The sequence below is a fragment of the Pseudorasbora parva genome, chromosome 16 (assembly GCF_024679245.1).
Source record: "Pseudorasbora parva isolate DD20220531a chromosome 16, ASM2467924v1, whole genome shotgun sequence".
NCBI classification, from domain to species: domain Eukaryota; kingdom Metazoa; phylum Chordata; class Actinopteri; order Cypriniformes; family Gobionidae; genus Pseudorasbora; species Pseudorasbora parva.
The window spans coordinates 12,118,419-12,137,303 of NC_090187.1; the positions used below are offsets into that span (position 1 = coordinate 12,118,419).

General features: G+C 37.0%; 1 protein-coding gene across 1 annotated transcript in view; it reads right to left on the reverse strand.

The window, feature by feature from the left end:
* Nucleotides 1-18,885, reverse strand: part of myo5aa (myosin VAa) — a 130,757-nt gene that overhangs the window by 84,528 nt on the left and 27,344 nt on the right. Inside the window, exons 2-6 of the mRNA XM_067419641.1 lie at nucleotides 16,350-16,460; nucleotides 12,914-13,085; nucleotides 12,678-12,822; nucleotides 6,668-6,824; nucleotides 951-1,094 (exon numbers count right to left, since the gene is read on the reverse strand). Of these exons, the coding sequence (XP_067275742.1) occupies nucleotides 951-1,094; nucleotides 6,668-6,824; nucleotides 12,678-12,822; nucleotides 12,914-13,085; nucleotides 16,350-16,460 (729 nt within the window). The remainder of the gene's footprint in view (nucleotides 1-950; nucleotides 1,095-6,667; nucleotides 6,825-12,677; nucleotides 12,823-12,913; nucleotides 13,086-16,349; nucleotides 16,461-18,885) is intronic.

Here is an 18,885-nt window from a genome sequence, read left to right on the forward strand (position 1 = left end):
TATCACGCAATAGCACATTTTTACCACTAGAGTGCATTACAGAACCTGTGTGTGTGTGTGTGTGTGTGTGTGTGTGAGTTTTTGTTTGTCTGTTTTGCACTCTTGATGTTTTAGAGATTCACCCCTTCACTGTTGAGTCCTTTTTTTCTGCATCCTGGCTGATTTGTAGATTATATGCACAAAAAACTCTGTATTTTCATATTTTTGCCAATTTCCCATTCATTTCCTATGGGGGTCTTTTTTGACCCGAAGGCCCCGAGTGTGACTATTTTTTTTACGACCACTTAGACTTTTCCAATCCTGTCCCCAATTTTTTTTCCTGTCCATATACCAAGTACCAATACCCTCACCAAGTTTCGTACCATTCAGATGAAGCTACGATTTTTAACATTTCTTTCAAAAAAAAATTCGGGTCAGAAATGACCGAAGAACCCCAGAGGGTTAACCTGGAGTGAATGAGAGCAGGCGGGTGCATGTCAACTGGCTGTCAGTTGGAGAGGAGAGCAAGAAAGCACAGCTTGTATCTGTCTATCGATACTGTAAAAAGGAGTATTGGTATCTTTTCAGATTTTTCAGTATCGATACATATCGAAATATCAAACATTTTGACAACACAACCATCATTACATCAACATTTGACCACCCAGACTTTTACATATGATATATCTATATACTCTTTAAAGTGCCAAAGGCACTATTACTCTTTTCATCAACAAGGTTAGCCAATCCTGACATAGGTCAAGTCTTAAAGGTACAGATGCAAAGAGAATGTTTAATTCTAAATGTCAGAGGGTGGAAAATGGCCTTGAAGAAAAATATTTTATGCTTGATAAATATTTAATTTCATTTAAGATGCCAAAATAAGATGCTGAAAATGTTTAGAATATGGGTAGTTAAAGTCCAAAGTGAAACTCCAAAGTGACAGAATGTCATTCATGCTAATCCCTCACCTGAAATACGACGCGTGATTTCTCCAATAGATATGTCCTCATGTTCGCACCGATGATGTGATACCTCTTATCAAAGCCTATCTCAATGTATTTTCCAAATCGACTGCTATTGTCATTCCTGGTGGTCTTGGCGTTGCCGATGGACTAGAGATGGGAACAGAAAAGACATCAGCTTGAGTTGAAGTACTGGACTGACCTGCAGGTTTCTTTGTTGTTTCAGTTAGAAGGGAACAGGGTTAAAAGTTTAAAGAGCACATAGAAAGGTTATTGATTAAAAAACAGTGTGACAGGAAGATCATGTGTGTAGGAGACGACATAGAACGTTGGCTCTCTACAGCAGGTCAGGAAGTTGATACTGTCTCCCCCACAGAGCAGAAATCTGCTGAGGATCTCTGTCAAAATCAGAATCAGCAAGCAACTGAGCCTAACCAAACCGAACCAAGCTTAGATCGTCTGTGTTTTTTAAGGTGGTTTTTCCCACTGGGTTTTAATCATTTATATCTAGGTCTGAACTAGAGTTTTATTTGGCCTATCCCTTACGAAACAAAAATATATTGCAATATACTAGAATTTATATTGCAATACATTATAAAATATATTTCAATGTATCAGAAACTTCCTCATATATTTGAAAATATATAGCAATATATGGATGGACAACCTATGCTATATATTGATTCATATATTAAAATACATTGATATACAAACAAAAGTGAATTATTTCATGTATGTTTATTGAAACAAAGTATTTTTTGTGAGTTAAGCAAGCTCCTGCATATGTTTACAGAGGTTGATTAACAATAGCCCAAATCAGATGGTGCATGACATTCAATATATTTTCTATATTTAGAAAATCAGATGGTGCATGACATTCAATATATTTTCTATATTTAGAAAATATTTCTATTAGGGCCGGGACTTTAACGCGTTAATTAAGATTAATTAATTACGTGACTTTAACGCGTTAATTACGTGACTTTAACGCGTTAATTAATTAAGCAAAAAAAAAAAAAAAAAGCTTTTTACCACACTTATTTTTGCACCGCGGAACGTTTTTCAATGAATTAGTTTCGACGGAGCAATTATACTGGAACACCAACTAGCGCTCCGGAGTCACGACAACAACAAACCATGTGAACATGAACGAAGCTATGGAACGAAGAAGCTGATGAGACTGCTTTGCTCAGCCCCGTGGATGGGAAATTTTGTTTTAAAAAACGAAAGAATGGAAGCGTCGTCAAGAGCATGGTTGTGTGCAAGCTATACAACAAGGAATTCGCGTATCACCGCAGCACATCGAGCCTCAAATATCACAAAAATGCTTTTGCTAAACTGGCAAACATGCACTGGTCTGCTGGACTGAAATAAATAAACAATATTTTGTTGATTAAGCTTATGTATTCAGTCATTATTCAATGGTATACTAAAAATACATGTGAAAAATTACTTCTCATTGTTCTCAGGTCAAATATTTATATGCAATTAAAATGCGATTAATTAATTACAAAGCCTCTAATTAATTAGATTAATTTTTTTAATCGAGTCGTGGCCCTAATTTCTATATTATATTTTAATCTGTTATATTTTAAAATATATGACAGACAGTGTACATTAGATTATTTCATATTTACCATGTATACAATATATATGATAATTATATACTATGTAATATAAATCAATATATTTAAGACATATGTTCCCATATAAATCTGATTATATTATCCAGTACATTGAGGTATATTATCTCATATAATTTTACATATATATTTACATATATATATAATGACTTCCAATATATAATTTCATATATTGTAGGATATATTTCAATATACATAGCAATATATTGAATAGTATAATGATATGTATTTATTCAATATATGAAAACGGCAATAATTGCAGTATTGTCCCATATATTGCAATATATAACTTGCATATATAATATATTATTATATAATATATCATATGATATATTACCATGTAAATTTCACAATATATGGAGACACATGAAATATATTGTCAACTAATATATTGAGAAATATATTTTTGTTGCGTAAGGGATTTGCCCTTCACAGGTCTCTTTCTCATTGCATTATTTAGCTCTGAACAACTATGTATCATCAATGTGGGTACTAGAGTAAACACCTGCTAGGCTCAACCAATAGCATAAGTTCAGGGGTGGGGCTACCTGTCTGTCCAGGGAATGCATAATTAATATACCAATTGATTTTTTTTTTTTTTTTTGGAAAGCGCATTTTACCAATTGCAAAACACATTTATCTTAACTACTATCAATTTGGTATTTAATCATTAATAACTGACGTATAATTATTAAGGAAGGCTGTAAAAGGTAAAAACACCCTATAGTCAAGTGTGCATAATTATTAAACAGGTTTTTTTTTTACAGGTAAAATGGGCCAATTTTTTTGTATTTAAATCGCACTGAAAAGGCACAAATTGTTAAAGGCTCACAAGAAGGACGCAATACTAATGCAATACTAGAAATTGCAAAATTAAGGCATGACAAACAGACAGAATGGCAACTTACCTGGAGTCTAAAGAAAGTACAAGGTGCCAGGACCTCAGAGACTTTGCTATGGTAAAGAATCCTGAAATATGACCCACACTTAATAAGAATCATAAGCTAAAGTGTTGTGAAATACAAAGACTGTTTTATAGGCTTTATAGACAGATAGGTTGAGAGTGACTCTTGAAGGACCAGCACGATATCCACTTGTACACCTGTTCGAAGAATTTATCTTCTAGAATCTTACAGAAAGTTTTAGAGCTTTAGTTGTTTTAGAGCCCTTTTACACCTACCTTGTTTGGGCCTGATTTTCAGACTGTTTTAGTTTGTGCCGAATAAAATTATAGGTGTGAAACCTCCCCAAGACCACGATCCGAACCAAACAGACGAAATTTGTCAGACGAAAAGAGCTAGTTTTGGTCCGGATAAAAAAACAAAACAAAGGTTTGGTTAGTTTCTAGTGTGAAAGCATTATCTGTTAGCCTAGAAATCTAGACGCACCCTAGCGGCAGCAAATCTAATCTTCCCGCAAGTGTCGTCTAGCAACTCTTAATACCCTTCTGAGCTGTAATCGCCAAACTCTTGGCGGGCCAATCACATCGTGTATAGAGTCGGTGGGCGGGGCCATAATTCAGCGGCCGAGTTGCGTTTGTGTGATTCTAGTAAACACAGAAACTGGCGAACGGCGGTCTTTCGAATCAGCTTTGACCGCGACTCTGGAAGACTTGGAGTTAAGCTTTTCTCTGAGAAAAGAACAAAGAACGGCACTGAAGTCATTCTTAAAAAGGGAAGATGTGTTCTGAGTTTTGCCGACCGGAAACAGCGAATGTTTAATCTATCAACAAGCTCTGTTTCAACTTCGTTGCTCAGGTTGGTTGTAGCGCTATCCTATCGCGTGCAGAGGGAGTTTGAAAGACAACCATTTATCCCGCCCCTCGGATTGAGCCCTGTCTATGGTGAGTTTCCAGACCAAACATCTCCACTCTCTGCCTGGCGCTGGTAGCAATTTCTCCCTGTAGTTAACCATTTCTTTTTATTTTCCATTTTAAGATTTGTCCGTTTAAACGACGTGATAATTCCTCGAGCCGTCTTTCCTGCTCCGATCTCTGCAGTGTTGCCCCTGACAACCAATAGCGTCGGATCCCAAAATGGTGGACGGGCCCAAACACCGCCCAATTTGTCACGTGACAGCAAGCTACCATGACGTATGTCCTCATTCTCAATAGCAAACAACAATCGTGACATAGAGGCTCCGGAGTGATCATTTGCATTGCTCTTGAACATGTCTCATAAATGGTAAAAGGACTGCATTTATACAGCGCTTTTAACAGACCCTATGGCCATCCAAAGCGCTTTACATCTTGCCTCACATTCACCTATTCACTCTGTCATTCTCTGCCATGTAAGGCGCCATCCATCCGTCGGGAGCGGTTGGGGTTAGGTGTCTTGCTCATGGACACCTCGACACTTGGTCAGGTGGAACCGGGAATCGAACCACCAACCTTCCGGTTTGTAGACAATCTACATGAACCACTGAGTCACTGTCGCCCGAAACTCAATAAATAAACCGAAACTCATATAAATAAACCGAAACTCAGCAGGCTTCTTGCCTCACAGACATGATAAATATGTGTATAGAAAGCTTGATATGTCTACTTTTAAACTAAACAATTTAAAGCAAAAAGATCCAGTCACAGTGATTCAGTACCGGTGGCTTTGGGAGTTGCCGCGTAGGGCAGCAAAGCATTCTGGGAATTGTTGTCTTTCATCCCCATGAGACAAAAATAAATGTTCTGTCTTTTCTCAGTCTTGAAGGCACCAAATTCAAAAATATTTTTACATTTCTACTACATTAATGACCAAGTTTTAAATACAGATCCATCTTCCCAGCGCCCCTTTTAAAGGTATAGTATTTATGAGGATCTATTGACAGGAATATAATATACATAACTATGTTTTTAATGGTGTATTAAATTACATACATAATGTACATGTATCTAAAGTAGCCCTAAACGGACAAACTTCTCTACAGATCACTAGTCACTCTTTTCTCTTTCCAACAACGACATGTTTGTCCTTTGTCGCCCCCCGTAGTTTCTCTATGTGCTTCGAAAGAGAGGGTGAGTGCAATTCACAACCTCACCACTAGATGTCAGCAAACATCACACACTACATCTTAAAGTCCATCTACTACCCTGAAAGGTCTGTCTTGCTCATTGTTAGTAGCAGCTCACAGCATGACTCCCTCGCCACTGCTGTTGTTGTCTGACTTGAACTGGTGCTGGTCCCTCAAGATTCACTCTCAACCTATCTGTCTATAAAGCCTTCAGACACATGTTGTCTATAAACGGTCTTCATGTATTTCACAACACTTCAGCTTGTGCATCTTATGTCTGGGTTATAATATTTCAGGATTGTTTACCATAGCAAAGTCTCTGAGATCCTGACACCTTGTACTTCTGGAGACTCCAGGTAGGTTAGAGTTGGTCAAATGTGCTTGGGAGAAAAATTGGATCAGAATATAAACCAGGGTGATGCTAACTACCGGGATGGCCTACAATAATACATCATCACAGCAGCACTTTATTTGTGAACGATAATACTGCCTATGAATTTGGACAAAACAAGGTAACATAATATAATAATTATAATAATGTAATTATTCCACATAACATTTGGAACAGCCTTCATGTATTGAGATCCCATGAAGCTTTTACATGCTGACATATACATAAAAAATATATATGGAGGTAGCTAGTTTCTTAAACATGGTGAATGTTAAAGAAATATGTGAGTTGAGGACAGCAGTCATATGAGCTTTATGCTAACACAAAATTTACCCTAATACAGATGTGAGCACTCAAACACACATACTCTCTCTTTCGCTCTCTCTCTCTCTCTCTCTCGCTCTCTCTCGCTCTCTCTCGCTCTCTCTCGCTCTCTCTCGCTCTGATGTACTGAGAGAAATTAGCCCTGGGGAGATGAAGACCATGCAGTGTAGAGCAAATATAAGGCTGTGAACAAGACACTCGTTTTCAGTCAGTGAACAGCTTTTAGTCTCCCAGCCCAAGGGGTTTGGCTCTCTGAGATACAAATGTCTGTATTATTAAAGACCTTCATGAAAACAAACAGCTCGAGTCTTCGTACTGATTCCAGAATGACGCACTGATCTAGTGATGCAGGAAAAACTTACTTCCATGATGGGGTTGGAAGCCAGAACTTTCTCCTCTACATTGGCTTCACTGGCAGAGCCGCTGACTGTGGCAAAGTAACGCATGGCGTATTTAGCTGAAACCGTTTTCCCTGCTCCAGATTCTCCACTCACAATGATGGACTGATTCCTCTCATCCCTGTATGATATGAAAAATACAAAAGAGAGAATAAGTTTAACTAGATTTGTGTGTGTGTGTGTGTGTGTGTGTGTGTGTGTGTGTGTGTGTGTGTGTGTGTGTGTGTGTGTGTGTGTGTGTGCTGTCAAACGATTAATTGCTTCAGAAATATAACTATATGTTTTCATAATATATGTGTGTAATACTGTGTATAATTATGATGTATATATAAACACATACACACATGCATATTATATATTTAAGATTTTTTTACTTTATATATTTTTACTCTCCTCCTCAGCATGCATTAGGACAATATACACACACGTCCTCTTTCAGGCAGATTTGTAACCTCTTTAGTTAAATGGAGCTTCTTAATTATTGCCCTGATGGTGGAAATGGTGATTTTCAATGCTGTAGCTATTTTCCTACAGCCTCTTTCTATTTTGTGAAGCTCAACTATCTTTTGCTGCACATCAGAACTATATTCTTTGTTTTCACTCATTGTGATAAATGATTAGGCAAGGCAAGGCAAGGCAAGGCAAGTTTATTTGTATGGCACATTTCATACCCAATGGCAATTCAAAGTGCTTTACATAGAAATTAATTAAAACAGTGGTAACAAATGCATGAGAAAAAAGAATACCATATGGACTAATAAAAAATTTAAAACACGCATAGTTAAAACAGTTGTAAATAATAAAATAAAATAAAAAAATAATAAAAAAGATAAAATAAAATAAAATAAAATGGTCAGATCCACAATAATGGTCTGATATAAAAATAAAACATTCTTCAGTTTACAGCCTACATACATGTACCATCTTTATTAGAACACCTCTCCTCCACTTCTTTCTCAAACACGTTCATAACATCCATTTTAATCACTATTGCCTGATTTTTACTCAGAAACCTTCTTGTTAAACCCATTCTCACTCATCATACCCTCCACAGATTTACACATACTCAAACCTTATTGTCAAACTTACTATTTCCATCAAACCCAGTTTTCACTCATCATATTTAACTCAAAAGAACATATAAAAACAATAACCAAAGATAAGAACAAAGGTAAACTAAAACAATTATAAAAAAAGAATAAAGAGATAATATTAAGGTATTATATTTATACTCCTGTGAAACAAGACATAGCTGGACAATTTCATGTTCCTTGTCACCCTGGTGTGCTAAAAAATGTAAATATTAATGTAAATATACTTCAGAGATATTTTACTCTAAATCTAGGGGTACCAACAATTGTGGCCAACGTGGCCAAAAGCATTTATTTCATTATGTGATTTACCCCCCATTTTCAAATATTTTACTTAAATGAAAGGTTGGATTTTTGTGATTTTTTTTTAATAAAAGATCAAAAGGGTACACAGCCATATTTAATCATATTTATCAGGGGTACCAACAATTTTGACCACGACTGTGTGTGTTTGTGTGTGTGTATATATATATATATATATATATATATATATATATATATATATATATATATATATATATATATATATATATATATATATATATATATATATATATACACATATATTGGGTATATATATATATATTGGGTATATATATATATATATATATATATATATATATATATATATATATATATATAATTTTTGAAAATTTGAATTTCTTAATATTTGAAATTAAGAAATATTTGCATGTATATACTGTGTATATCACTATATATATATATATATATATATATATACACACACACACACACACACACACACACACACACACACACACACAGTATATGCATTCAAATATTTCTTAAATATAAGAAATTCAAATTTTCAAAAATTGTGTGTATTCAAATATACAATAACTTTACACAGTACACACACATATATTATGTAAACACAAACTTTTATTTTGGATGTGATTAATCGTTTGACAGCCCATTTTTTTAATTTATTTAATTTTTAAAGAAAATGTGGTTATTGACTAACTTTTTGGTTTACCAGCCACTGTGGTTAGTGGTTTTCCAAAGTTACTAACCACTCAGCATTTTCAATGGCCAAAATTTTGAGATCAATACAATGGGTAAAAACTGCCATATGGATATTTTGAATATTCTCTCATAATTTGGCAGCATGTATATTAGGCTGCTGTCACTTTAAGGCTGTGGGAATGAGTAAAATTATGCTGAATACATTCAATCCCACAATAATACTCATCCGAAGCAGATTAAATGAGTGAGTGAGGGGAGGCGGGAAAGCGCAGCTGGTATCATGTATCTATTCTACAGAAAATGAGTATTGGAAGCGTTTCAGATATTTCAGTACAGGGAAATCTATATTTTTGGCAGGGGTGCTAGAGTTTACTCATTAATTGCTGAAAATGTATTGATTTGTATTGGTCTACTGCAAAGATGACGAAGAAAAAAAAAAAGCTCTGAGAAAATGATGCTGCATGTGAAAACTGCTTTTGCTGCAACACAGGCATTCACTGATCAATGAACCTTTAGGACAGACAGGTTCAGTTGTGCAAAACATTGCAGCTGCATTGAGAAGGAACAAGAGACCCAAGAAATCGAGCGAGGGAAACATAACCTTGGCTGGTCTATTTTTGGCTGGGCTGCAGTGAGCAACATCCTGACCTACAAACCTTCCCTTTAGATTGAGCAATATAGCTCATACTCACACACAGACATACTCTATCAATGCAAATACGAATGCTTGGCTGATGCAATAAAAGCACAACTCCATTGTACCTAAAAGGATAGTTCACCCAAAAAGGAAAAGACTTAGTCACCCTCATGTCATTGCTAACATGTATGACATTCTTCTGTGGAAAACAAAAAATGATATTCTGAAGTGCCTTGTGTCCATACAATTAGAGTCCGTGGGGTATAATGTTGTTTGAAACCACAACATTCTTCAAAATATCATATTTTATGTCCCAAAGAAAAGAAATTCATACAGGTTTGGGACTTGAGGGAGATTAACTGATTTAAATCAGTTCGGGTGAAGTGAAATATCCCTTTATCTCATGTTTTTGCATTTCTAAGGCCCCGATCAGACAGAACGCGTTTTTCAATAAGCGAGGCGCACCGCACTGCCTTTTTTGGTTGGCGTTTTTTAATTTAGATAATAGCAGTGCGCTGCATTTTTTTTAATGTTGCTAGGCAACCCCTGAATCAGCTATGCTGTCAGTCTAATCAAGATAATCGTCACCACAATGGAAGGCCCGCCTCTCCATTGATTCGATTGGACAATGGGGGACAAAAACTTCATACGCTCAGAGTGCTCCTGGAAAAACGCGAGCCGCAGCAAGCGGTTAAAAAACAAGGCACCCGGGGTGCACAAACAGCGCACATAACGCTCACTGCCAACAGAATATTCACCAAAAAAAAGACGCCTCTCACTGCAAAAACGCATTCTGTTTGATTGGGGCCTAAGGCAGTAACAAACCACAGCACTAAAGGAAGCAACAGAGTTATTTTTAAATGTCTTTGCGCTATTTGAAGGCGTTATTAATGCCACAACATACTTAAAAATTTTTAACTCTAAATATTTAAAGAATGAATGGGTGTGATATAATTTCAAAACTTAATCTGGCCAAAATTAAGTTTGTTTGGAGTTTGCGTCAGTGGTTCAAAACGTTGCAGAAACCTCCCGCTGGCCATTAAATACCTTAGATCTGCCATTGGTGCATGGCAAATATGTAATTTGTGTAAACTATGTACCCTGGGGCTCCACCTTCTAATATTTCTCAGTTTACACTCAAGCCATTAAGGTCAGGCATGAGTTCTAAAACACAAACACACTTCAGTTGAAATTGAAGTTGTAATTATAATGTAAATAGTGATTTCCAATTTACTGTGTTGTCCAATAGAAAGTTGCTTGGTTGACTTCTGAGCAGTTTGAGCTTCATACATAGCTTCACTATTGATAATAAACAACGGACCGATTTTGTCCATGAAATTCAGCTGAAATCACACCTTATTTATAACACCTTTGAGTGGGGATTCTGAAATCCACTGCCACTTCAATATACCTATATATTCTAATTAAATTCATAATCAAAGCCTTAATCAATATTTATCTTCATATATTATTATATTGATTCTTTCCAGTTATGATTCTGTTTAAGAGAACCACTGATTGTCTCTTGTTTTCTAGAGTTTGTTTTTGGTCTCTGAGGAGTGACTGAGGGTCTAGACTAGAGATGTGTGATGTGTCACTAAACACATGATAGCAACACGGTGCCGTGTGTTTGAATTTTATAAGTATTACACATCCCTAACATGCCAGGAGCTCAGTAACAGTGTTTGCTCACTTAGCCCGGCTTCCATATATGAATGTATAGATTTGTGTTTCATTTCTATTATATTTTATTCATTTTTATTTCATTTTACTGAAACACTTAAGATTAATGTATTGCCTGTCTTACTGTTTGTACCTCTCACTGGGTGTGTTTACATGCACATTCTTAAACCGATTATGCCTAATAAGCCGACAATGAACATAGTCATGTAAACGCAGTAACCCGTTTTCTTTTATCAGAGTTAGGTCATAAACGGTGTAAGCATAAACCGGTCGGGACAGGTGTTTTTTTGCCTCTTAACCCGATTTCGCGCTGCATGTAAACGCATTAACCTGCTTTCTGTCGGCTTATTGAAGTGCGCATGTGTGATAGGTGACAAAAACGCAAACTTAGAGCAGATTTAAAAGCATCCAGGGAGAGTGAGCTAGTGTTTTGCATGAAATAAGGACATATATCACAAACGCAGACTCTTTTATGACCCAGAAAACTGCCTCATGCAACAGAAGTAGAAGATGTTCAGTCAAAACGCTGCATCTGTAACTGCATGAGGGATAATATGAGTCGTGAATCTCCCGCAGACACGGATCACGCTTTATTTAAAACTTTCACAACTGACGTAACATTTGAAAAACTCAGTCAGATCCTTACATTATTATTTTTGACGTTAGTACAAGGAAATAACCCAGTTTATTAATAAAGTCATGTAAACACGGTTTACTTGCATTGTCAGTTTACTGTTTTGAATGTAAATGGGGAAAACTGGTTATTTCAATAAGCTGATATTTTGATACCCCGTTCACTGTTGGCTTTGAAAGGGAACTTCTGTAAAATAAAATATCTCGCTTGGCATTGAACTTTGAGCTTTATCATTTTACAGGTATTATTTATGCTCTAACAGCAACATTTCACACTAACTAAAGTTTGAAAGATGGAATCGCGAAGAACGGGATCTTTAAACAATGGCTAAATGGCTAAATGGCTAAACTCATCTCGTTGTCGTGTGAGGGACCAGTTCATGTTGGACAGACATATTAATTACATTTTGTGTCTGTTAAGAGGCACAAAGACACCCTTTACATGCATGCCCCCAAAGCTGCTGTTTTAGCTGAGTGGGGGCTCTGGGCATTAACTGTAATAACTCCGTGTTGCAAGCACTAATCCGGTTCGGTTTTTTTTCTATAGACTGTACTCACAAAGATATAATGATCAAGATAAACTTAAAAATTCGCCGGAGTTGTCCTAACCCCTAACACCTTTTTGTAACAATAAAGCACTATATAAATAAGCATTACTTGACTTGAATGGTGTGGTGAAAATCTGAGCTGGTGCAAAAAAATCTATCTCCCTAAGATCAGATGCTTTCTCAACTTAAATTCCACAATAGCTTACACATTTACATATTCATCTAAACACTGCTCCCATCAACATGGGCAGCACTGGATTGTTCGCAAAAAGTATGCCATTGGTCATATTTCAAACTTGTTATTACCCCTGAGCGAAGAATGAAACTTTACCATGAGTACATCAAGGCCTTTATTCAGGTAACTAGAGACAGTTTTTAAACTTGCTTATCCCTACCTGGCCATCTGTTTGTAAGCCTCTTCTGCCACTGCAAAGATGTGAGGGTCCATGTCGCCCATATTCTGCCCGCTGTACGCATTAATGATGTCGCTTCCATAGATTCCAAGTGTTTCATATGGGTTTATAGCGACAAGAACAATACCTGGGTCAAACAATAAATTAGTCATTATTGAGCTCAATAATTCTAGATACATTAAGTATGAGTGACTCATCTAGTGTATGAGTGTGTTTACCGCAGTATGTGTAGATGAGTTTGGAATCAATGAAGCGCACTTTCAGGTTGTGTAACACAGCAGGCTCGTGAAGGTAGCTGAGAGCCGTCAGGTCATTTTCGCCCACCAGGATATCTGGGTTACGCAGGTGTGGCAAGTTGTTCGTCTTGGGGTCCAATTTGTGCTCCAGTTCCTAAATAACACAATTCACAGCACAACAAATTATATTAAGTTGTGATTTGAGGGGAACCAACATACATCTTCAAGTCAGACGATGGCTTTCTGTAAGGAACTGGCTAGAAAACTGACTCGTTTTTTATTTAAAGCGGTCACATGCCATAGTAGAATTTGACACCAATGACTTCTGAGGCATCAGGATAATAGAATCAGGACAAAGGGACAGATCACCCAAAAAATATTTGCCCTCATGTCATGTAATTCCAAACCTTTATGACCAAAAAAGTTCCAAAAAAGACATTCTGACGAATGTTGGTAAGCAAATGGTTTTTGGTGACCATTAATTTCCCTTGTATGGACAAAAAAATAATTGAGACATTTCTCAAAATATGCTTTTTTTCCACAGACAACAAATAAGGGTTTGAATCAACATGGTGAGAAAATTATGGTAAAAAAAATGGTAAATGGACTGCATTTATATAGAGCTTTTAACAGACCTATGGCCATCCAAAGCGCTTTACATATCGCCTCACATTCACCCATTCATACACCGATTATGACTTTTCATTATGGGTGAACTATCCCTTCAAGATAAATATTAGAACAATTTTCATTGAATGAAGACACAAATCTATCGTATGACTTCAGTATGACACACTTCTAATAGAGCACAAGTCACATGTTTCTGTCCTTTTTAAAGCTGAAGAGTTAATATTTACTTTCATTATATGGAAAATATCTATGGTCAACATCTTTTGTGTTCCACTGAAGAAGAAAAATAACAAGTAGATTTTGAACAAAATGAAGATAAGTAATAAAACTGACATTACTTTAACTCATACTGTAGTTCTCTGAATAGTCAACTAGAGAAAAGTTTAGTAATAGATTGTAAATTCCTGCAATACGGCAATAAAGCCATCAGATCAATAGAATGAATACTCCTCATTAATAGAAATTACTAAAAGGATCATAAAAATAATATAAATACTACCACAGCTGCTTTTAATGTCATAACCTCCCTAGAGAAACTTATTTAAAGGTGTATTCAGGGTTATGTTGTGCATAAATTGGACCGACATTTTGTTTAAACAACTTGGAGTGACTAACTACTATTTAGTAGTATAGTACTAGATATAGTAGTAGTATAGTGACTCGCTCATTGGGTCACATGGTCACAAAAATAGGTTGAGAGGAAAAGATGCAAAGATGCATGCCTAATAATTATCTACATCTAAATATTGGGTGCTTTTAAAGCCACATCTTCTGTCATCAACAATTCAATCACAAAAAAAGATTGTAAAAAAAGATTACCATGGTAACTCTAGTTTCTGTAACTTTTTAATTTTGTTATTTTCCTTATTTATTGATGACTGTGGTGGCTCAAATACTACTTTTTGTATTGACAAGAGCTGCTATTAATTAGCCTTACCTTATAATACTGTTTATTCATCGTGTAAGTGATATTCTTACAATTTATGTTTGTTTAAAATGCTGTTCGTAACTTTTTTTGCATTCAAAATTAACAAAAAATTATATAATGAGGATGTAGTACATGAATCCATTTTCCGAACAGTGTTTTTGTCTTCCCATGAATCATTCTGGTACACTTATAATAATATTGGGACTATTTCAGACCGGTCTGGTAGGAACTGCTGCGGAGGAGCTCAGTGACTCAGCATAGACAGAGAGAAGTAGCTCCGGCTGCAATGTTCTTCCGCAAGATGCAAAAAGTTCTGTTTATTAAAGGTGGGATAAGTGTTATTTCAAAACCGTTTTAGAAAAAGGACTCGGGCTGAGTGGAATAACAAACTTGTAGCCAATCAGCAGGTAAGGGGCGTGTCTACTATTGATGGTGAGAAGAGCGCTCGCTCTGTGCACGTCATTATTCAAAACACACGAAACACACATGACGGGCATTAGCCGAGAACTAATATATGCTTTGCTTGAATATGTCGAGTGTCATCATGTTGACTTTTGTTAATTTGCGATCATATTGTGGCTCACTTCAGCGATGATAAAGACCCGTTCACACACCGTATGGAGCATCTAAATCTCATCACTGTGTGCTTCAAGCATCAGCTCACAAAATGTGTCCTACAAGTAAGATACTATACTCCTAATATATGTTTGTTTACTCTTTTCATGATCTATATAACCCTTATCCGGTCATAATTGTAATATGTCATTAGCTGGACTATCGTGCTTGTGTTCAATAGAGTTGTTCATGAGAACGGTTTGTGTGTGTTTTTGTGATCGCTATAACTCTAATCTGGTCATAATTGTAATATGTTCGTTAGTTGGACTGCCGTGCTCGTGTACTATTGAGTTGTTCATGAGAACGGTTTGTGTTTTTGTGATATAAGGGATACAATTTTTTTATTGAATATTCGACCTAGATTAGTAACGCACAGATTCTGCCATAGTCATTGCCTGGGTTACGTATGTGTGGGGCGGAGCTATCAAAATAGGGGCGAGACCCTTTTGGGGGTAGGGGCGTGTTTGTTTTGGTGATTTGAAATATCAAGAACAGTTTGTGTTTTTGTGATATAAGGGATGACATTTTTTTATTGAATATTCGACCTGGATTAGTTACACACAGATTCTGCCATCGTCATTGCCTGGGTTAAGTATATGTGGGGCGGAGCTATCAAAATAGGTCCGAGACCCTTTTGGGGGTAGGGGCATGTTTGTTTTGGTGATTTGAAATATCAACAATGGTTACCAGAAAGCACTTACCCCACCTTTAAGCGCTAGAGCGCAAAAAGATACGGACTTTGAGTTTGAGTTTGAAGAGTTTGAGTTTGAAGAATTTTATTTCACACACATCATCATTTTAAAGACAAAATTAACAATAGTTACAGACAGGTTATTGTGTGTAAAAAGGGGAAACCCCAAAGAAGCTACTGAAAGCTTTTAGGAGGGGGCCCAAAGACTTCCGCTTTAAGTAAAGTGGGACAGTATTTGTGTGTCAACCACTTTTGAGAAATAAATTAGCTTGATTCAAATTCCTAAAAATTTGGTTCGTGGTTTAATGGCCATGGGAAATTTGTGGTTCCCACGGCCAAACCCGTCAAGAATCACTGGTCTGTAGTACCTGTAATGTGAATGACAGTGGCATGTTTATCCTAATGGTTAATGGTCTGGACTGCTAACACAAAGGACCCCAGAATCCCAAGAACATTGAAGTGCTGCAGTAAATCCACTGTACTGTGATAAATGTTCATAAAGATTGTCTGATGAGGCTTATAAACACTCATTACTCTAATATACACACACTGACCTTTCCATCCTCTAGCTGTAGATGCAGTACTCCGTCTCCTTGTCTGTAGTCCTTGGTGAGCTCTGCTGACCTCCACACTTCCTCTACATCCGGGATCCAGACCCGTGCATACTGTGCAGACGAAAGTATCAGTTAATATCACTCGCCTCTTTAGTTGGGTGTTTTAACACATATTTAAAGCATTGTGATTAATAACATGAGAAAGTCAATTCTGCTCCTAAACATGTCACTTAATGTGGAAAAACATTTCATCACATGACAAGTTACTCAAAAGCAGGCAAAAGAGATGTAGAACCAGCAACATTATGCAAGTGCTCCAATTATGCTATTTTAAAGGTGTAGTGTGTAGTATTTATGAGGATATATTGTCACAGAAATGCAATATAATATTAATATCTATGTTTTCAGTGGTGTATACTGAGACTTTACATAAATCAACCATTATGTTTTTTTTTTTACTTTACAATAGTAAACCCTGGGGTGCCATGACAACAGTGCAAGTTATAGAATTAATTTAATTTGTTACATTTATATAGCGCTTTTCTAAGCACTCAAAGCGCTTTACATATAGAAGGGGGAATCTCCTCAACCACCACCAATGTGCAGCATCCACCTGGATGATGCGACGGCAGCCATATTGCGCCAGAACGCTCACCACACACTAGCTGATTGGTGGAGAGGAGACAGAGTGATTAAGCCAATCAGGATAGGGGGATTATTAGGAGGCCATGATGGACAGGGGCCAATGGGCAAATTAGGCCAGGATGTCGGGGTTACACCCCTACTCTATCGACGGACATCGTGGGATTTTTAATGACCACAGAGAGTCAGGACCTCGGTTTAACGTCTCATCCGAAAGACGGTGCTCTTTGTCAGTATAGTGTCCCCATCACTATACTGGGGTGTTAGGACCCACACAGACCACAGGGTGAGCACCCCCTGCTGGCCTCACTAACACCTCTACCAGCAGCTACCTGGTTTTCCCATTTGGTCTCCCATCCAGGTACTGACCAGGTTCAGCCCTGCTTAGCTTCAGTGGAAAACCAGTCTTGGGCTACAGGGTGATATGGCTGCTAGAAATGCTGCCTTCACATACTCTCGGAATTATCATAAATGCACATGAACGCCCTCGCATTCTGAAGCTTTAATACAATGCAGTGATCTCGTAATCATGACTTTAGAAGTCAGTTTATCACATTTCCGATAGCACGTGAAGGCAGCATAAGCAAGAGCGCTGGCGGCTGCTGAAGGCTCGCGCTCATCACAGGAACATGTACAGAGTAACAGCGAGCTCAATGTTTTGACTGAATAATACGATTTTTCCCGCAAAAGCAAAACCATAAAGTATGCCTCCTGAACACTTTCCATATATTGTGCGGATCTCACTGTATCATTGCATAATTTTTCATTCATTTTCCATTAATTTTTTTTATCCGTTTAAGCTTTTTCTTTGTTAAAGTCTCTGCAGTTAGTGTACTTAATTGTATTTATTTGCAACATTATGTTGTATAAATACAGTTTTGCACAATGAATGTTCTCAAAACTATGTCACCTTATTTTTTTTAAAGAGTCTCAAAGAGTCAGTCTCTCTCAATCCCTCCTTTCAGATGGCCCAATCTGTTTGTAATTGGTCTACCGCTTACAACGCGTGTCAAAAACAAAATGCCTATTACCATACCATACATGAATTTCAGTTTCGGAGGCTTCCTCAGCATTTTTATCAACAATTACAGTGTTTTAGGGGCGGGTTAAAATAGACATTGTTCATGAGCAGCCAATGAAGTTCATAGCCTGGCATTATGCAAATGTGTTACATTGTTAAAGGAGTACTTTAGCGCTGAAAAGATGAATCTGTATTTAAACTGGGTCATTAATGAAGTAGAAATATTTTGGAATTTGGTGCCTTCTATACTGAGAAAACACAGAAAATGTATTTTTGTCTCATGGGGATGAAAGACAACAATTTCCAGAATGCTTCGCTGCTCTGTGAGGCCATTCCCAAAGCCACCGCTACTGGATTACTGTGACTGAGTTAGAGAACAGACACTACAATTAAAAACTGAACGTGTCTGTTCAATATAGCAATTGAGTTGCCGTGTGAGTCTCACAGCACTAACTCAGATTACATTTAACGTCATAAATGAGCTGATGAGCTCTCGTGATGAGTGCTGAGGTAATCGAGACCACATTCGCGGCTTCCATTCACAACGCGTGTTCAGTCTGGCGCATTTTCAGTTCATGCCTTTGGAAGCTTAACTTTCATAGAAATTAATTTGAGAAGTTAAAACACTTACATTGCTTAGCATCCGTTTAAATTAATGCCTGCAGCTGCGAGCTGTAATGTGAGTGTGATCTCCCATCCCCATGTGCCGGTTGAAAACATGTGGAAATAGCTCCCTCTGCTGGCTGTAGTCTTTAGCCTTTGGCCAAACATTCCAAAGATGACGCAAATATCGTCAATTTGCATTACAGGAGGAATTTTTCCAGAAATAAAATAATTTTATTTTTTATCTTTATTTTTCCAAAGATAAAATAA